This window comes from Oncorhynchus gorbuscha, linkage group LG14 (genome assembly GCF_021184085.1).
Source record: "Oncorhynchus gorbuscha isolate QuinsamMale2020 ecotype Even-year linkage group LG14, OgorEven_v1.0, whole genome shotgun sequence".
NCBI classification, from domain to species: Eukaryota; Metazoa; Chordata; class Actinopteri; order Salmoniformes; family Salmonidae; genus Oncorhynchus; species Oncorhynchus gorbuscha.
Window position 1 is genome coordinate 14405587 of NC_060186.1, and position 19426 is coordinate 14425012.

General features: G+C 43.3%; 1 protein-coding gene across 1 annotated transcript; it reads right to left on the reverse strand.

The window, feature by feature from the left end:
* Window positions 1-207: 207 nt before the first annotated feature.
* Window positions 208-15146, reverse strand: LOC123994501 (G1/S-specific cyclin-D2-like). Its single transcript, XM_046297169.1, has 5 exons — window positions 14591-15146; window positions 13389-13604; window positions 10938-11097; window positions 8783-8931; window positions 208-4581 (listed from the first exon to the last, which is right to left on the reverse strand). The coding sequence occupies exons 1-5, from the start codon at window positions 14780-14782 to the stop codon at window positions 4393-4395; spliced, it is 906 nt and encodes a 301-aa protein (XP_046153125.1). The 5' UTR covers window positions 14783-15146; the 3' UTR covers window positions 208-4392.
* Between the last annotated feature and the right edge of the window lie 4280 nt (window positions 15147-19426).

The window sequence follows — 19426 nt, forward strand, 5'->3', positions numbered from 1 at the left end:
ATCATCTAAAAGAAAGCTGCTATATAGTAGTAACTCATTACTAGTATGTCACCTCTGATTCAATACTGCAATTGTTAGTGAGAAGATATAATACCCAAACAACTTGTGCTTTAATGTACATTTCCAAAACTCTATGTCAAATATACAGAGAACTGTAAGAAGTGTGAAGAGGTATGTGGCTCTGTGGTTTAAACAATACCATGCAGCCAAGAATTTGTAGGTTCAAATATCATATTGTGTGTGCGCGTGTTTCTGCTTCTCACCATGTCAAAATTACAAGGAGTATAAAAAGTGTGAAAAAGTCTGTGGCTCAGAGGTTAAAACCATACCTTGCACCTGAGGGTTTAAGGTTTTATCCTCTACTCTTACATTTCAGTGTGGATTTCTGCAACTCTTAATGTCAAACATAGAGAGGAAGAAGCATTATTTTTTTTACTGCAGTGGGCAGTATCAGGGTCACGCAGTGTTTCTTGGTAATCTTAAACAAATCTAGTTTGAAACAAAAGTATACACCTCACACACATGGTTATTTAAAAAAAAGAAAAACAGTACCATATCAGAATGCAGAGTTGAAATGTATACATTTTTTGTCTGCATCCCAATATTACACTTTATATACATCACAGAAGACTGAAATATAGCAAAACAGTTTTACATAAACACCAGATTTTGTGGTGTAAAATATGAATACGATTCCACTCGAGGCCACTTGGTCATTTGTCTGCAGGAAAGGGGTACAGACTTGGTGGTTTAATAGTCATAGCACTGACTTACAGCCAAGAGGTTGCGGGTTTAATATCATCTATGTGTGCTATTGTATACATTTTTGCAACTCTCATTGTCAAAATTACAAAGAAGAAAGTTTGAAGGAGTCTCTGGTTCTGGCGTAAGGAGCCCACCCCATAAGAAGTTTGAACCCACAGCCACTAGGTCAGATAAGCCTATAGCTGCAGACACAAAATACTATTTTGGTGCAGCATATCTTCAAATCAAATGAGAAGCCCACCCTTCAAGCTTTAACTTACCTTCATATGGGCCTGCATAGTTACTTACCTGCACAGTACACCACCACCAACCCAATCACTCTACACATTTCACCTTCCCTTTATCTCATCCACCAGCTGGCTCTCTATACACCAGCAATTTGAGCCTGGGGATGAGGTTAACCTTCCCTTAACCAGCACAGAAGTACATTACTAGCCAGTAAAGATGCTTCACTTTTTTTTGTGGGTCAAATTTATTGAACAGAAGTTATGGATCAGACACTTCTGAGGTACATGTGGTTGGGGTCAAAACAAACTGGAATCCCAGTTTTCCACAAACATTTTTTGATCATATAAAAAAAAACTCACTAAATGGGTACCTCACAAAATGCATTCCACTTAATCCAATACACTGACCCTAAATGTGCCAATTAGGTTGTAACTCATAAGTAGGAAAAATAAGATACAAAATATATTTTGTTTGTTTTCCAAATACATTTTATATAGCCGTCTCTTATTTAGCACTAGGTATATGAAATACCTGGTATTTGGTCCTTTACTTGGCCAACGACAGATCAGTGTAATCTGACGGAAGACAAGGAACTTCTGTTGTCTGAAGAGAGGAGGTGCCACGTGAATCTCCTGGATGAAAAAAATCTAGAACCTATCAAAACGCATCAGAGTCAGATTTGATTCCACTAACTCCCTGAAAAACTGCTGAGTTGTGAGGTATTGTCCAATGAACCTGAGGTGCAACAACATTTCAATGGTAGAATGCAGCAAGGAAACAACAGAACACCAGATAAATGGAAAGAGTAAAACATGCTATTTTAGAAAACTGCAGAAGGTACTTCCAGTCAAAGACGTGTCCCACTTTACCACTCACCAGTTTACATACAGCAAGGAAAAAGCAAGGAAATAGGATACTTTAAAATTCATAATTTAGCAGCACAAGTGAATATCACAATTTTAAGATTGAAAAACAACAGGCTTAATAGCAGCAAGAAAAAGATAAAGATAAACAGATCCATTTAGTCTTTCATCACTTAAATCACTCAATTAATTTAAGTAATTAACACAAACAAAACTTTAAATGCTTACCCATATCTTTTCTCAGTTTATAGCAAATTGCGTTTCATGAGAAAGAAAATAGGTTTTAAATACTTTCTGCATTGGTGAACGTGGTTGCCAAAAGTAAAGAGCAAAGTTTTCTGCCTATAGGTTTAAAGTCCGTATGTTATTTCTTTCCTCTCTGAAAAACAAGCTGAACTGTGGAGCAAAACAAAATACAAAAAAAACTATGAACCAGAAAAAAACATTGTGTAATCCTTTCTTAGGACCATCATATTGATTTGGATATGAAGCAGGCAAAAATAAAATTCAAGTTAAATGGATGTAATCAAATAATCAAGTCTAGATGTGATTTTTAATGCTTTCCTAGGTTTGCATTGCAATTGATTTGGTTCCATGTTGGTAAACCCTTCTCCTACTCATTGGTCAGGAAATTCCTTCTAGTCCTTGTGCATCACCCGAAGTGGGGATCCAGCCCAGAGAATATCAAATAACTTAAAATTAAAAAATAAAATTATAAAAAAATAAAACATTAGAAAACCCACCTACCCCATTTGATCACCATCCCCTTCAGCTTTTAAGGAACATCTTTTTAAAAGTGCATTTAGGTTGATCCAAGTCTTTGACCATGACTTAAACATCTAGTTGGATTTAACAGGAGGCCCTTACAGGAAATGTTCCAGCACACCAAACTGCTCCCTCGTGATCAACTCTTGACCTATCAGAATGAAAACCGCCTGCAGCCCTTCCAATCAAGAACAGGCTTGTTCTGGTGTGCCACAAGAGCTTCCTACCATGTCTTCATCCATTTCCCCCTCATTTGAACTGTTTGCAAGTCCTTCATTTCATGGCACCAATCGTGCCGTCTCTAGTTCCATTCTCAAAACCTCCGTTTTTTAGCCAACTCCTCTCACTCTCCACTTTTGCCAAACTTTCACTGCTCTAAATGTTCCACACTCCAACTCTACAAAACTTTTTTAACAATCCATCTGACACTAACAAACAACTGTAGTTTCATTCTCATCTCCAGACTAAGACCATCCCTCCAACATGCCGTCTCCCTTTCTCTAGTATTGGCTTTGTCTGACCCAGAACAAAAACATGCTTTCACCCCAACTTTACTGGCAGTCTTAAAACAGGGCTCCCTGGTATAAAAAGGTATATATGATCCTCAATAATGTTCTAATAACGTGCAGGAGTTTCTCAGAGCACACAACCCAATAACATATAACAACAAAAATAGCTTTGTTCAATTAGAAAGTAAATATTGGCTTGGTATTAACTTGGCAATGAAATCAAGACCTTAACAGCTGATAGTTGTTATGTCCTTGCTCTCACCCTTAGGGGGCAGTATATACACACCCTCAGGACTCTTTACCTGTGTCTCTCTACCCCCTCTCGCTCCGTTTGTGTTCTGTGTGAGTGGGCCCAGCCCTCTCCTGGCTAGCATATAAGAGCATAAATAGGAAGCATTGCTACAGATGCAGAGCTAAGCAGGCAGGAGATACCGCTCTCTTCATCCTGTACATTAGCTTCTCCTAAATAAAGGTGTATGAACACTGTGCAGAACCAAACCAGTACTTAATGTAATGCACACAGTACCGGGGCTTCCTGTATTTGAAATTGAGGGAAACACCCAGCCACTGTGAAATTGATAAATGCTTACTAATGATTAACAATTATTATAATAATCATAAAACTAAATTATATTGAAATAATGATAACAATATCTAGAATAACAATAATTAAAATACAATAATATGAATAATAAATGTGTTTGCTATCTTTTTTAGAGTGAAAAACTACATTCTATTTTTATCAAGTAAAAAAAACTAATATTTCTATGTTTAATAATTCAATGATGCAAATCTATTCAAGTTTCCTTTCTGCAAACCTAAGGCACTATCACGTTTTCAAATACATTGGGTCTAAAAGAGCTTGTTTAATTCAGTATGGCACATATGTCAATACGTGACCAGCTAAATATAGATGGGAGCCACCCATTTTTTTGTTTGTTTTTGACCTATTCTCTATATTGTTTGTAAAAGTTCTTATCAGTTGATCATTCCAGCATAATGCTGTTGACAGCTCATAGATTGCCAACCCAAACTTTGTGGGACCTCACAGGTTGACTTAACAAACAAGGGTGGGAACTCGTAGGTTGGCGTGACATTTAGTGGTGGGAGTTCATTGGTTGACTTGGCGTATGTGCTGGCAGCTCATTGCTTGACATTGCGAATGTTGTTAGATCCCATAGATTGACAGAGCGACGCAATTGTTGGGAGCTCGCTGGTGGGCGTCACTCTTGTAGATGGTGGTGGTGGTGGTGGTGGGGGGCTCATAGGTTGACGTCACGTACGTCTGTTGGGGTGCTGGAAACGTCTGTTGAGGTTCTTGATTGGTCTTGCTGCTCCATGGCCTTGCTGCCCGGTCTGCCTTGGGCCATCTGCCTCTGCTGCTGTTGCTCCTGCTGCAGGCTACTGGCCAACACCCTCTCTATCTGCTCCTGACAAGCCTTCAGACAGTCCTGCAACAGACACAGAGAAGAGACATCAATACACTAACACTAACCACAGGTCTATCGAGAGCTGCTGGGTTGTTCCTCGTCTTAGACTGACTGTGGCCCCTGAGTCCCTGTGTGCTGCTGTACTGGACTCAGGTTCCTTTGTGTAAGCCAAGAGCGCAGACTTACAGTGATAAAGAAATATCTTAGACAACAAAACAGCGATTTAGTCTGTGGCGTAAAATTATAGATTCACATCTGCAGTATATATACATATACAGTGCCATCAGAAAGTATTCAGACCCCATGACTTTTTCCACATTGTTACATTACAGCCTTATTCTACAATGGGTTAAATAAATTACAATCCTCAGCATTCTACACACAATACCCCATAATGACGAAGCGAAAACAGGTTATCTACCTACATAAGTATTCAGACCCTTTGCTATGAGACTCGAAATTTAGCTCAGGCGCATCCTGTTTCCATTGATCATCCTTGAGATGTTTCTACAACTTGATTGGATTCCACCTGTGGTACATTCAAAAGATTGGACATGATTTGGAAAGGCACACACCTGTCTATATAAGGGTCCATAGTTAACAGTGCATTACAGAGGAAAAACTAAGCCATGAGATCAAAGGAATTGTCTGTAGAGTTCCGAGACAGGATTGTGTCGAGGCACAGATCTGGGGAAGGTTACCGAAACAATTCTGCAGCATTGAAGGTCCCGAAGAACACAGTGGCCTCCATCATTCTTAAATGGAAGAAGTTTGGAACCACCAAAACTCTAGAAAGAGCTTACCGCCCAGCCAAACTGAGCAATCGGGGTAGAAGGGCCTTGGTCAGGGAGGTGACCAGGAACCCAATGGATACTCTGACAGAGCTCCTCTGTGGAGATGGGAGAACCTTCCAGAAGGACGACCATCTCTGCAGCACTCCACCAATCAGGCCTTTATGGTAGAGTGGCCAGATGGAAGCCACCCCTCAGTAAAAGGCACATGACAGCATGCTTGGAGTTCTCCAAAAGGCACATAAACACTCTGACCATGAGAAACAAGACTCTCTGGTCTGATGAAATCAAGCGACAACTCTTTGGCTTGAATGCCAAGCGTCACATCTGGAGGAAACCTGGCACCATCGCTACAGTGAAGCATTGTGGTGGCAGCATCATGCTGTGGGGATGTTTTTTCAGCAGCAGGGACTGGGAGACTAGTCAGGATCAAGGCAACGATGAACGGAGCAAAGTACAGAGAGATCCTTGATTGAAAACCTGCTCCAGAGCGCTCAGTACCGCAGACTGGGGCGAAGGTTCACCTTCCAACAGGACAACAACCCTAAGCACACAGCCAAGACAATGCAGGAGTGGCTTAGGGACAAGTCTCTGAAAGTTCTTGAGTGGCCAAGCCAGAGCCCGGACTTGAACCCGATCGAACATCTCTGGAGAGACCTGAAAATAGTTGTGCAGCAACGCTCCCCATCGAACCTGACAGAACTTGAGAGGATCTGCAGAGAAGAATGTGAGAAACTTGCCCAAGCTTGTAGCGTCAAACCGAAGAAGACACTAGGCTGTAATCGCTGTCAAATGTGCTTTAAAAAGGACTGAGTAAAGGCTCTGAATACTTATGTAAATGTGATATTTCTGTTTTAAAAAATATATATAAATTAGCAAACATTTCTAAAAACCTGTTTCTGCTTTGTCATTATGGGGTATTTTGTGTAGATTGATGATTTCTTTTTTGAATCAATTTTAGAATAAGGCTGTAACCTAACAAAATGTGGAAGGCAAGGGGTCTGAATACTTTCTGAAGGCAGTGTGTGTGTGTGTGTGTGTGTGTGTATATACACATTTACATACATACATAGTGGGGCAAAAAAGTATTTAGTCAGCCACCAATTGTGCAAGTTCTCCCACTTAAAAAGACGAGGCCTGTAATTTTCATCATAGGTACACCAACTATGACAGACAAAATGAGAAAGAAAATCCAGAAAATCACATTGTAGGATTTTTAATGAATTTATTTGCAAATTAAGGTGGAAAGTAAGTATTTGGTCAATAAAAGTTTCCCTGAATACTTTGTTATATACCCTTTGTTGGCAATGACAGAGATCAAACGTTTTCTGTAAGTCTTCACAAGGTTTTCACACACTGTTGCTGGCATTTTGGCCCATTCCTCCATGCAGATCTCCTCTAGAGCAGTGATGTTTTGGGGCTGTTGCTGGGCAACACGGACTTGCAACTCCCTCCAAAGATTTTCTATGGGGTTGAGATCTGGAGACTGGCTAGGCCACTCCAGGACCTTGAAATGCTTCTTACGAAGCCACTCCATTGCCCAGGTGGTGTGTTTGGGATCATTGTCATGCTGAAAGACCCAGCCACATTTCATCTTCAATGCCCTTGCTGATGAAAGGAGGTTTTCACTCAAAATCTCACGATACATGGCCCCATTCATTCTTTTCTTTACATGGATCAGTCGTCCTGGTCCCTTTGCAGAAAAACAGCCCCAAAGCATGAGGTTTCCACCCCATGCTTCACAGTAGGTATGGTGTTCTTTGGATGCAACTCAGCATTCTTTGTCCTCCAAACACGACAAGTTGAGTTTTTACCATCTGACCATATGACATTCTCCCAATCTTCTTCTGGATCATCCAAATGCTCCCTAGCAAACTTCAGACGGGCCTGGACATGTACAGGCTTAAGCAGGGGGACACGTCTGGCACTGCAGGATTTGAGTCCCTGGCGGCGTAGTGTGTTACTGATGGTAGGCTTTGTTACTTTGGTCCCAGCTCTCTGCAGGTCATTCACAAGGTCCCCCCGTGTGGTCCTGGGTTTTTTTTCTCACCGTTCTTGTGATCATTTTGACCCCACAGGGTGAGATCTTGCGTGGAGCCCCAGATCGAGGGAGATTATCAGTGGTCTTGTATGTCTTTCCCAATAATTGCTCCCGCAGTTGATTTCTTCAAACCAAGCTGCTTACCTATTGCAGATTCAGTCTTCCCAGCTTGGTACAGTTCTACAATTTTGTTTCTGGTGTCCTTTGACAGCTCTTTGGTCTTGGCCATAGTGCAGTTTGGAGTGTGACTGTTTGAGGTTGTGGACAGTTGTATTTTATACTGATAACAAGTTCAAACATGTGCCATTAATACAGGTAACGAGTGGAGGACAGAGGAGCCTCTTAAAGAAGAAGTTACAGGTCTGTGAGAGCCAGAAATATTGCTTGTTTGTAGGTGACCAAATACTTATTTTCCACCATAATTTGCAAATAAATTCATTTTTTTATTTTTTTATTCTCATTTTGTCTGTCATAGTTGAAGTGTACCTATGATGAAAATTACAGGCCTCTCCAATCTTTTTAAGTGGGAGAACTTGCACAATTGGTGGCTGACTAAATATTTTTTTGCCCCACTATACATACATACATAGCAGTGGAGGCTGGTGGGAGGAGCTATAATAATGGCTGGAATGGAATAAATGGGACAGACTCAAAAATGTGGTTTCCATATGTTTGATACCATTCCATTCATTTAATTCCAGCCATTACAATGAGCCCATCCTCCTATAGCTCCTCTCACTAGCCTCCACTAATATATATGGTGTGAGAGCTCTCAATGCATGTCATCTTAAGGAGTTAGGAAATCTGTGTGTTTCTCATCTGCCATTTCGCCTGGAAAGATGGAGCCTCTGTTAGGCATAAGAGAAGAGTTAAAGTGGGAGCCATGCAAAGGAACTGCCTGCCTGTGTTCTACCACAAGAATGTGGGCCCTGGGTTCTAAGAAGACATTCCCTTGCCTCTGCTCTTTATAGCTGCAGTCTAGGTCCCGAGCCAAGACCCACAGGCTCTGACTCCATGAAAAGTAAATAGCTTCAATGTGCGACTACTGCAGGCATACTGTAGCATCGCTCTTGTTTACCAGGAAGATCTCTGTGCTCCAAGCCCAGGAACGTTGGTGAATAGCTAAGTCTAACAGGCAGCCAAAGAGGGTGTCGGTGCCCATTGTTGGAACACATTAAGTATTTTGTGCTATACGCTCGCCAACACTGATATTACCATCTCTTCAAAAGTTTCCCGCCATGCTCCTAAAATGTCTGCCATGTAGCACTTACCTAGCCTGATATCAGATCGGTTTGTGCTGTCTTGCTAACACCTTGTCATTCATTGACATTACAAGGAATTGGCCAAACATTAAAAACAGACCTGGGATCATGCTATAGACACTACTTACCACCTCTGTGTTGGTGATCTTGGCCAGCAGGTCAGTCAGACGGTCTCGACTCAGGGCCTGGTCTGATTGGTCCAGCTGCAGGCCGCAGATGGCCGCCCCCACGCTGCCCGTAGCGATCATGGAGGGGGGGTTCATAGCGAAGCTGAAATCTGAGGATAAGAGACAACGTGATCCGTCAGTCACCTGTCGAACATCAGTGAGTTCACAACAGTCAAGGGGTGACAAATCACAATCATAGTTGCACATTCAAGTCAAGGAGTAGTGAGGAAGCATTTAGAGGGGAAAAATCTACAATATAAAGCTACGAACTGAGTTGAACTGTACTTTCCCACAGACTAACACAAGACACACTATCAAGTCAAGATGTAGTCCAAATGAAGTAGCTGAGCATTTAAAGACGTTCAAACATCTTCATAATCTCTTAATATGAGCTTTTAAAGAGCTTAACCCAACTTTCCCACAGTCTAACACATGTCCAACATGGCCGTGGTGGAGCCTGTGTGTTTTCCCTCACTCTGCCTCAGCTGTGATTAGGAAAACATAGCAGGAATCCTCCTACTCAGTGAGCAATGAGTTCCAGAAACTACTCCCTCTTGTCCTCCATCAACCAGGCCCAGAGCGCTCAGCGACAATAGCCCTGCCTGCTGGCGGGGGAGGGAGGAAGCAGGCCTGGAGGAAAGGAAACGTCCCTAAAGTGGACTGGGTTTAGCTTTAGCCCCAGCACAGTCCAGCCAAGCACAGACCCTGGTCTCTGTGCTGTGGCCTTCTCTCTCTTTATAGAAAGAGGACGCGACTGATAGCTTTGGATCAACCCCAGGGAGTAGTCCAACCACTCTCGTCTCCTCCTCAAGAGGCCAGCTGTGCAGAGGCCAGAGAGCTCCCCTGTCATGAGAACAACATTCAGAGCAGCACAAACCCAAACATTTACATTATTGCTAAACCACAGCACTCTTTTTATTGTGGCTGTTTTGCGCTTGTGATATAAAACGGGCTGCTTATGAATAGTGGGGAGACTGCTGAAACACACCCAAATAAAAATGCAACACTAAAATGGCACTAAACAGCCACAGGGCATGAACCTCATTGAAGGAGCCTATGGCTTGAATACCATATTGTAGTAAACAAGGACATATGGGCCAGATCGGATCAAAGAGACGCATGGCAGTAAATCTCAATACATCAAAGTGGACTTTTTTCCTAAGTTACATTTCCTCCCTCTAAAATTGTCTGACGTGAAAGATGTAATATATTGGAGAGAGAGAGAGCAGCAGCTAGATCAGGTCAGCTAGACCAGACTGTCTTATTACTGCAGTCCATTCAATCAGAACAAGGACATAGGAGGTAGGGCAGGTAGCCTAGTGGTTAGAGCTTTGGGGCAGTAAGCGAAAGGTTGCTAGATCGAATCCCTGAGCTGACAAGGTAAAAATCTGTCGTTCTGCCCCTGAACAAGGAAGTTAACCCACTGTTCCGAGGCGGTCATTGTGAATAAGAATTTGTTCTTAACTGACTTGCCTAGTTAAATAAAGGTAAACAATACAGTAGGATAAAGGAAACAAACCCATTGGGATTCACCCTTAAGAGTTTAGGAAGGGTCTGACTAGGGGAGGAAGGAAGACCACTGGCTGCCAGTTCTGACTTATCAAACCTGGAAGGACCTCTGGGTGTGTGTGTTTGTTTTGAGACAGCGAGAGAGAGCGAGAGACCCACAGCTGCTGTACCCTAGTCCACAGAGGAGAAGGTGGAAGGGGAGCCAAACAGCAGGCGAGGAGACTCATCCACCCACTGTCATCACAGGGAGAGGCTAACCTAAACAACACGAACTGAGAGGATTCTCCCAGCCTCCTTTAACTATACTATTAATGCCTTATATGCTCAAAGTGCTCTCGATACTGCTTGCATCTGCTTTTAGCAGCCGTTCTAATGTAAAGATGACCCCATTAGGCTACGAGCAGCGTTCCAGTGATGGGAAGAGACGTGGAGAGCAGCCATTGGATGGATGTGTGGTTGTGGTCCCTGCCCTTAGACTGCTGAGTAGAGGGTCAGATGAGTGCAATCAACAATGAGTCACAATGTCAGATAGATTGTTAACGAGAAAAAAGGCGAGACTATCCTATCAGGAAGCAGAAGTTCTCCTGAGGTAATTTCATGTTATTACCTGTGGCACACAGGGCAATGAATGTCTGTGTGTGCTTGCGGACCACAGATAGCTTATCTTTGGGCAGGGGCAGTCTGTGCAGGATGTGATCCACAAAGTCGTTTGGGATGACTGCCGCCATGTTCCACTTCAACTTCCCTAGGACCACCAACTCCCACTCCTAGATGACAGAGAGAGAAGGAAGAAAACAAAGCATGAGAAGAATTGTAATGTCTTGTGGATCATTATTATGCATTCACCACTTTACCCAGCCTTACTGTCAACAAATGCATGAGCTGGGTTTATAAGTTGCTGAAACTTTATAGGGTATTAGTGCTAAACGATTAACCAAAATGTTGTTTTTTTAAACTACTAATTGTCTATTCAATTATTAGAATGCCATTTGTTTTTTCTTCTTTTTCTGAGCTCAATGGGCACATCATCCAGTTTCTCTAGAGATAAATCATATTGAGCCTGAACGGTACGATGTAGTAGGGTGTTGTCGTTTCCAACAGGCCAATATTCTATATAGTTTAGCGAAGTAATTAACTACAATAACTATAATCCATTGCGCATCTACTTGTCCGGTCTGGGTTTATTTTACGCCTGCTACGGAAGAGAAATCAATGCTCGTGAGGTGATATAGAGCAGCTGTTGCTTCGCAAGGAATCTACCTAAAAATATGCCTTATTTACTTTGAAGCACTACTAAAATAGTGATTTTGTCAGACAATAGGCAGCAGCTCTACAGAGATAAGATGACTTGGAATTAAATAAATAAAATAAAACAAGTGTAATATACACAACTGAAATACTTTACTAAAAGTAAAACTATGTGAAATTATTGTTAATAAGTGATAAGCAGTAATGGGGAGTCACTACCATCATGGGACTTTTAATGTTTTTTTTCTGTTGCACTATAGGGTATTGAGGGGATGTGTGTTGATCCTGTTCCTCTTCTGTTTGCCATGAAATACCATGCATACCAACAAGTCGGTCTCAATTCAGAGGAGAGATCATTCAACACCAAAGCAACATTTTCCTTGACACTCTCTCGTTCTGCATGGTTCTCCCATTACTCTTCATGTGACACGTCGAGCCTCGCCACTGGTTCCAGCCAGACAGCAGCATCACAGCCACAGTTGCTTCCTTCCTGTCACAAGCCTTAGCTAGCGTCTTTGGTCTGCACCGCCCGTGTTGGTTAGCACGCTGCGGGGAGCTTTCATGTTAAAAGCAGCCTCACCCCAAGGGGAAAAGGAAAGGAACAAAACAGCCTATGTGATAAATTCAGCTGACCCCCCCCCCCTCGACTGGTTTCCTCTTTTGAAATGATGGGACAACCCGAGTTGGAGACTGTGGCAGGGAACGCCCATGTTTACTGAAACCCCTCTGTTAGCGTGGACAGGGACAGGCCCCTCTCTGAGCGGCTCTCTCAGATTATAGGGGCAGCCCAGAACAAGCGTCAGCCATACAGCAGGACTTCATTAATCTATATATGCTTCCTACCAGCGCAGCGCCACACATGCAAACGATTAACCTATGGTAAACCCATGGAGAATGTTGACTGAAGATGTGCAGGGAGGTCTGTCCTATTGTCACTGCTGCGCTCACTTCCTGGACAGCTGCCCTTGCTAGAAAACCCCTGAATTCCCCTCTCTCTCTCAGCTGATGCACCAGCAGTGGCTCATTGACAAAGAATCTCAATTTCACCATCCTGGTCCCAGGTCTGTTTGTGCCGTCTAGCATGAGCTGGCATTACTGTGACCTTAGGAATTGGCAAGACAGCACAAACACATCTGGGACCAGCCTCTACCTATAAGTTTCCATTCACTTTTTCCTAGGAAACCTCGAGCACAGGGGTTGTGTGATGATGCAACCCCCGGCAGCTGGACAGCAGAGGAGAAGAGGACACAGTCCTATAGCTCTCCTATGGTGATTCATATTTGGACACTTGAGCAACATGGGTGGGACATGCCATGGGAGGGGGGGGGGGGTTCACAGGAATAACCTGTGAATAACAGTCCCCTGAGAGAGACCAATCGTTCAATTAACAGAAAGTGGTCAGGAAAACACAGTTGGATATTATGAAACTAATGTATATAAACTTCCTCAGCCAGTGGAGATTAATATAACCCTTGTGGATTTATGCATGACTGTTCCTTTCTACAAATGATTAATCCACAATGTTTGAAATGTTGAAATCCTTCTACCACAAGACAAACTGGATAACTGCCACTAGGTGGCAACACAGGCCACTTTAGCTCAGACCTGATCAGGCACTCTCCTCATGCATGCATAGGCCCACTGTATGGCCAAGGAATGAATCAGTCTCCAGAACTGTACACTGATATATTTAACCAAATATGGCAGAAGAAAAAACTTTAATATTGTACAATTATTGGGTTATACACGAATGTATGAAGTTTTAATTGCATACTTTTCCATGCATTAAGAAAAAACAATAGTTTCTTACCAGCAGCTCCCTTGGTGTGATGGAGTTGTCTGTGTACATGCACAGCTTTTCTGCAGTTAATGGACGACTCTCCTTTAACTTTGTTGCAAGGAGCATGCATACAGCTCCTAGAAGTTGCAAATAACATTTTCTAGTGGGCGCCACCGCTAAGAATCTGTCCAAATAATTAATAGCCAAGGGGAAAACGTCTTCCTCACTCTTCTCCTCTTCACAAACCTGGTGGGAGATAATATTATTATATTAGGCCTACTATTTTTTATTACTCTATCAATATTTACATTCATATCTGCAGACACCCCATTTCAACATTTGCATGATGGGGAAACCGAATGTTGTCGATATTCATTCAGTGGATCCGCATTAAAAGCTTAAATATCAAAGTATATCAAAGAGCTCTCATTCGTTATAGCCTGTAGCGGAAGTCGTGCCCAAACACCCACGCAGCTCACTTCGCCATGTCCGTCATATTTTCAAAAAATAATTACAAATATAAATAAATTAGCTACAGCAGGAAAATTGTATGCGTAATGTTCACAAGCCATTCATAAACCATTCCCGAAAATTGAGAAGGTAATTTGTCTTTGATTAAAGTTGATAATGGCAAAAACTAAAGTAGCCTGTGCGTGCTTGCCATTTTGAGGCAGCAAGAAGTGAAAATATTTTTTTCAAAAAAATGTGTCATAATTATTTAGAACGGACAAATTGTATAGATTCAACATGAAAATGAAGCTTAGAATGTCTTCTTTCATTTAACTGATTCCATAACCGATACAATCCAAGATTATTGACATTCAGCGAACTTAAATGTATGGTGATGACTTTAGCTAGCCTGGTGGAACTTCCCAGGTACCACATGCCCTGCATGGGTCATGTCTCAGTGAATTAAATTGTAAAAATTCGGCAACATGTCAGCTCTCAAAACAACCATGATATGAAACTTTAATAAACCATCTGAATAAATAGACAAAGGTATTACAGTTATTAGAACATGCTCCTATATGCAACATGCAACATTCTTACACAAAACACACACACACCCTTGTAGGCTCATTTGTTTTAGATAAATCAAATCTTACTATACACAGCACACTTATTAGAGTGAGAGATATGCCCTCAAACAATATACCTGACTAATGCACAAATGCATTGAAAACAGCACCATACCTGACCAATGCACATGTAGGCTAAAAACGCTCACAAACCTCGTGCATCCATCCTGCAACCATTCGCCTCATATGTGGCTGAATGTCCTTCTGGACACATTTAAAGTACGAACATTGCGGTAGAAACCTGTCTTCTATGGTTAGCAGACTTTGCAATACTCTGTCGTCATAGAGAATGTTGGGGTCAATTTGGGCAAGCACGACTTTGTCCTCGAAGCAAAGAAGTTCCATGGTTCGGTTCTTTCCTTTGCAGAAAAAAATAAATAACGTCAAAACAGTAGTGGGGACAGTGTAAAACAGCTGGAGAAGAAGGCTATTCGGGAGGAAGCATGGGTGAGACTGCAGGGGTTATTCCAGCGTAGTCCTGCCTCTCGATAGCCTGTTTCCTCTCAGCCCTGGGCTTTAGGCTACTTGCCGCTTATTGAAGTCTGAATAAACGCAGGGTAGTCTATAGGCTATGATGCAAGCATATCTCATTCTGCACAATAGTTGGCTAGGCTATAGTGACAGAGCAAACGCTTGTTGTACAATATATCTTTTGCTGTGTTGCTAGAAGCAGGAACCGGATGAATGCCACCTCACTCGTTTAACTTGTCCCTCTCCCCACCCCAACTCCGGTCTCACACATGCGCTGATGCAGTGAAATCGAACATTAGGCTAAAGAAATGTCAGACATGAACCTAATCGATCACAGTAGCATTGTGAGGTTTCTGTATCTCTTACATCTTAGTTTGTCATATTTAACCAGGCTACTGCTTCTACTACGGCTAACGAATATGGCTAGGCTATTCTTAATTGGCACTTAATGTGTTAATTATCAAGAGCTTGGAATCTAGCAAACTAAACTGCAAGTTTTTCTTTAGTTCAACTAACTCAATGTTTACAGAACAGTATCCCATACTGTTGAAAAAGGAACTAAAAACCATTGAGCTGAAAAAGCAACATCTTACTGGGATGATTACACAATCATTATCAAAAATAACTAAATTAAATATGCCACATATTCTGAGTTTTTGTGAGAACGTGCAGAAAAAGAGGGAGAATTGTCTCTATGGGAATGTCAAGGTTAGTTGGATTAGTTTTACTTCAAAGGGGACAGGCTGAAACCATTCAGTTTGCATTCCACTTTCAGGTCAGACAGGTATGCAATTAATATAGACCTATGGGGGAACAAGCTAAATAACTCAGTTATGGTGTGCAGGAGTCTCAGCTGGAGACCAAATGGAACCCTGGCTGCCATGTTCATACCAGGCAGAATAATCCAAACCTTGGGGGAAACGGAGGTGTCAGACAGATAAAGCTCCCTTTGCTCAGTGCTGCTGTGTGTGCATGTGTCTAAAGATAACACGTGTCAGCCACTATCACACAGTCCAAGTCGCACAGAGGTAACAGAGACTGGGCAGAGCCCTGGGAAAACGTGGAGGAGCGTGAAATCACCTTGATCCAAAGATTCCTGCTGCATACCAGCCCACTGAACCCATTAGAGCAGGGGCTCCGAGACTTACAGGCCCTCAGATCAGAACAGATCACAGGATGACACCAGGGTCAGAGAAAGAGACGCACACACACACACACACACACACACACACACACACACACACACACACACACACACACACACACACACACACACACACACACACACACACACACACACACACACACACACACACACACACACACACACACACACACACTGGGGAGAGAAAGACAGTGGGGTAAAGAAAGATATTAGCTAATCCCTGAAATTGTCCTGAAGGTCAACGTCATTATGTTAAGAATGATGTGTGATCGAGTGAGTAATACAAGCAAAACAGGTAAATAAATTCCACCATGAAGTGTCAGTTAACTGCCAAACCTGCTTATAGAGTGCCCACATAGCCAGGGCCCAGAGTTTTTCATGACAGCCTGACCCTCAGGGACAACTCAGAGCATCACGATGGCACATGAAGAGGCACAAAGTCTATTTTGGTTTATTTGCAGCAGAGAGGAGCATTCCAGGCTGAAATGCCTGTGTGTGAACAGTCAGTGGTGAGAACCTCTCTCAGAGCTGTAGAGTGGAACTTGGAGCCAATGCGGTAAGAACCTCTCTCAGAGCTGTAGAGTGGAACTTGGAGCCAATGCGGTAAAATCTCTCTCAGAGCTGTAGAGTGGAACCTGGAGCCAATGCGGTAAGAACCTCTCTCAGAGCTGTAGAGTGGAACCTGGAGCCAATGCGGTAAGAACCTCTCTCAGAGCCGTAGAGTGGAACTTGGAGCCAATGCGGTAAAACCTCTCTCAGAGCTGTAGAGTGGAACTTGGAGCCAATGCGGTAAGAACCTCTCTCAGAGCTGTAGAGTGGAACTTGGAGGTAAAATCTCTCTCAGAGCTGTAGAGTGGAACTTGGAGCCAATGCGGTAAGAACCTCTCTCAGAGCTGTAGAGTGGAACTTGGAGCCAATGCGGTAAAATCTCTCTCAGAGCTGTAGAGTGGAACTTGGAGCCAATGCGGTAAGAACCTCTCTCAGAGCTGTAGAGTGGAACTTGGAGCCAATGCGGTAAAATCTCTCTCAGAGCTGTAGAGTGGAACTTGGAGCCAATGCGGTAAAATCTCTCTCAGAGCTGTAGAGTGGAACTTGGAGCCAATGCGGTAAAATCTCTCTCAGAGCTGTAGAGTGGAACTTGGAGCCAATGCGGTAAAATCTCTCTCAGAGCTGTAGAGTGGAACTTGGAGCCAATGCGGTAAAATCTCTCTCAGAGCTGTAGAGTGGAACTTGGAGCCAATGCGGTAAAATCTCTCTCAGAGCTGTAGAGTGGAACTTGGAGCCAATGCGGTAAAATCTCTCTCAGAGCTGTAGAGTGGAACTTGGAGCCAATGCGGTAAAATCTCTCTCAGAGCTGTAGAGTGGAACTTGGAGCCAATGCGGTAAAATCTCTCTCAGAGCTGTAGAGTGGAACTTGGAGCCAATGCGGTAAGAACCTCTCTCAGAGCTGTAGAGTGGAACTTGGAGCCAATGCGGTAAGAACCTCTCTCAGAGCTGTAGAGTGGAACCTGGAGCCAATGCGGTAAGAACCTCTCTCAGAGCTGTAGAGTGGAACTTGGAGCCAATGCGGTAAGAACCTCTCTCAGAGCTGTAGAGTGGAACTTGGAGCCAATGCGGTAAGAACCTCTCTCAGAGCCGTAGAGTGGAACTTGGAGCCAATGCGGTAAGAACCTCTCCCAGAGCCGTAGAGTGGAACTTGGAGCCAATGCGGTAAAATCTCTCTCAGAGCTGTAGAGTGGAACTTGGAGCCAATGCGGTAAGAACCTCTCTCAGAGCTGTAGAGTGGAACTTGGAGCCAATGCGGTAAAATCTCTCTCAGAGCTGTAGAGTGGAACTTGGAGCCAATGCGGTAAAATCTCTCTCAGAGCTGTAGAGTGGAACTTGGAGCCAATGCGGTAAGAACCTCTCTCAGAGCTGTAGAGTGGAACTTGGAGCCAATGCGGTAAAATCTCTCTCAGAGCTGTAGAGTGGAACTTGGAGCCAATGCGGTAAAATCTCTCTCAGAGCTGTAGAGTGGAACTTGGAGCCAATGCGGTAAGAACCTCTCTCAGAGCTGTAGAGTGGAACTTGGAGCCAATGCGGTAAAATCTCTCTCAGAGCTGTAGAGTGGAACTTGGAGCCAATGCGGTAAAATCTCTCTCAGAGCTGTAGAGTGGAACTTGGAGCCAATGCGGTAAAATCTCTCTCAGAGCTGTAGAGTGGAACTTGGAGCCAATGCGGTAAAATCTCTCTCAGAGCTGTAGAGTGGAACTTGGAGCCAATGCGGTAAGAACCTCTCTCAGAGCTGTAGAGTGGAACTTGGAGCCAATGCGGTAAGAACCTCTCTCAGAGCCGTAGAGTGGAACTTGGAGCCAATGCGGTAAAATCTCTCTCAGAGCTGTAGAGTGGAACTTGGAGCCAATGCGGTAAAATCTCTCTCAGAGCTGTAGAGTGGAACTTGGAGCCAATGCGGTAAGAACCTCTCTCAGAGCTGTAGAGTGGAACTTGGAGCCAATGCGGTAAGAACCTCTCTCAGAGCTGTAGAGTGGAACTTGGAGCCAATGCGGTAAGAACCTCTCTCAGAGCTGTAGAGTGGAACTTGGAGCCAATGTGGTAAGAACCTCTCTCAGAGCTGTAGAGTGGAACTTGGAGCCAATGCGGTAAGAACCTCTCTCAGAGCTGTAGAGTGGAACTTGGAGCCAATGCGGTAAGAACCTCTCTCAGAGCTGTAGAGTGGAACTTGGAGCCAATGCGGTAAGAACCTCTCTCAGAGCTGTAGAGTGGAACTTGGAGCCAATGCGGTAAGAACCTCTCTCAGAGCCGTAGAGTGGAACTTGGAGCCAATGCGGTAAGAACCTCTCTTAGAGCTGTAGAGTAGTACTGGGAGCCAATGCTGTGAGATAATTACATTACAGATATTGGGTAATGGACATGACGAGCACAGCTTCAAGGTTTGTGTGTGGTAATGGGGTTAACAAACTCAATAGAGTTATGTATGTGTAGGGTAGTCAGCATTTTACATAAGAGACTCCCATCACTCCTAAGGTTCTTCTCCAGAGCAAAGTGAACCTATGAAGAAGCCAGTGAATGCGGAAAACCTGACCTGGCACAGAATAAAAACCATAGAGAGCTAAATGCATGTGGGTTGGCCTGACTGCAGCCTAAGTCATTCCTTTCAATTTGAGTCCTGTTGAAGACTGAGGGAAGATAATAAAATATTTACATTTACATAGACAGACACACAGACGTAGTCTATGCAGACATGCATAAACAGTTCAATTTAGTCTCAGAGGAGCTAGAGAGAAATGAATGGAAAGAACTATACATTCAGAACAGGAAAAGGAGGGGTGTTTCCCACATTGAGAGATTCTCAG

Excerpts from the sequence above, each read along its gene's own strand:
- LOC123994501 (XM_046297169.1), bottom strand. The coding sequence starts at position 14,782 with ATGGAACTTCTTTGCTTCGAGGACAAAGTCGTGCTTGCCCAAATTGAC. Across the intron at positions 13,605-14,590 it reads TTGCAGGATGGATGCACGAG|GTTTGTGAAGAGGAGAAGAG; the intron begins GTTTGTGAGCGT and ends ATCTCCCACCAG. Across the intron at positions 8,932-10,937 it reads CATTGCCCTGTGTGCCACAG|ATTTCAGCTTCGCTATGAAC; the intron begins GTAATAACATGA and ends TCTTATCCTCAG.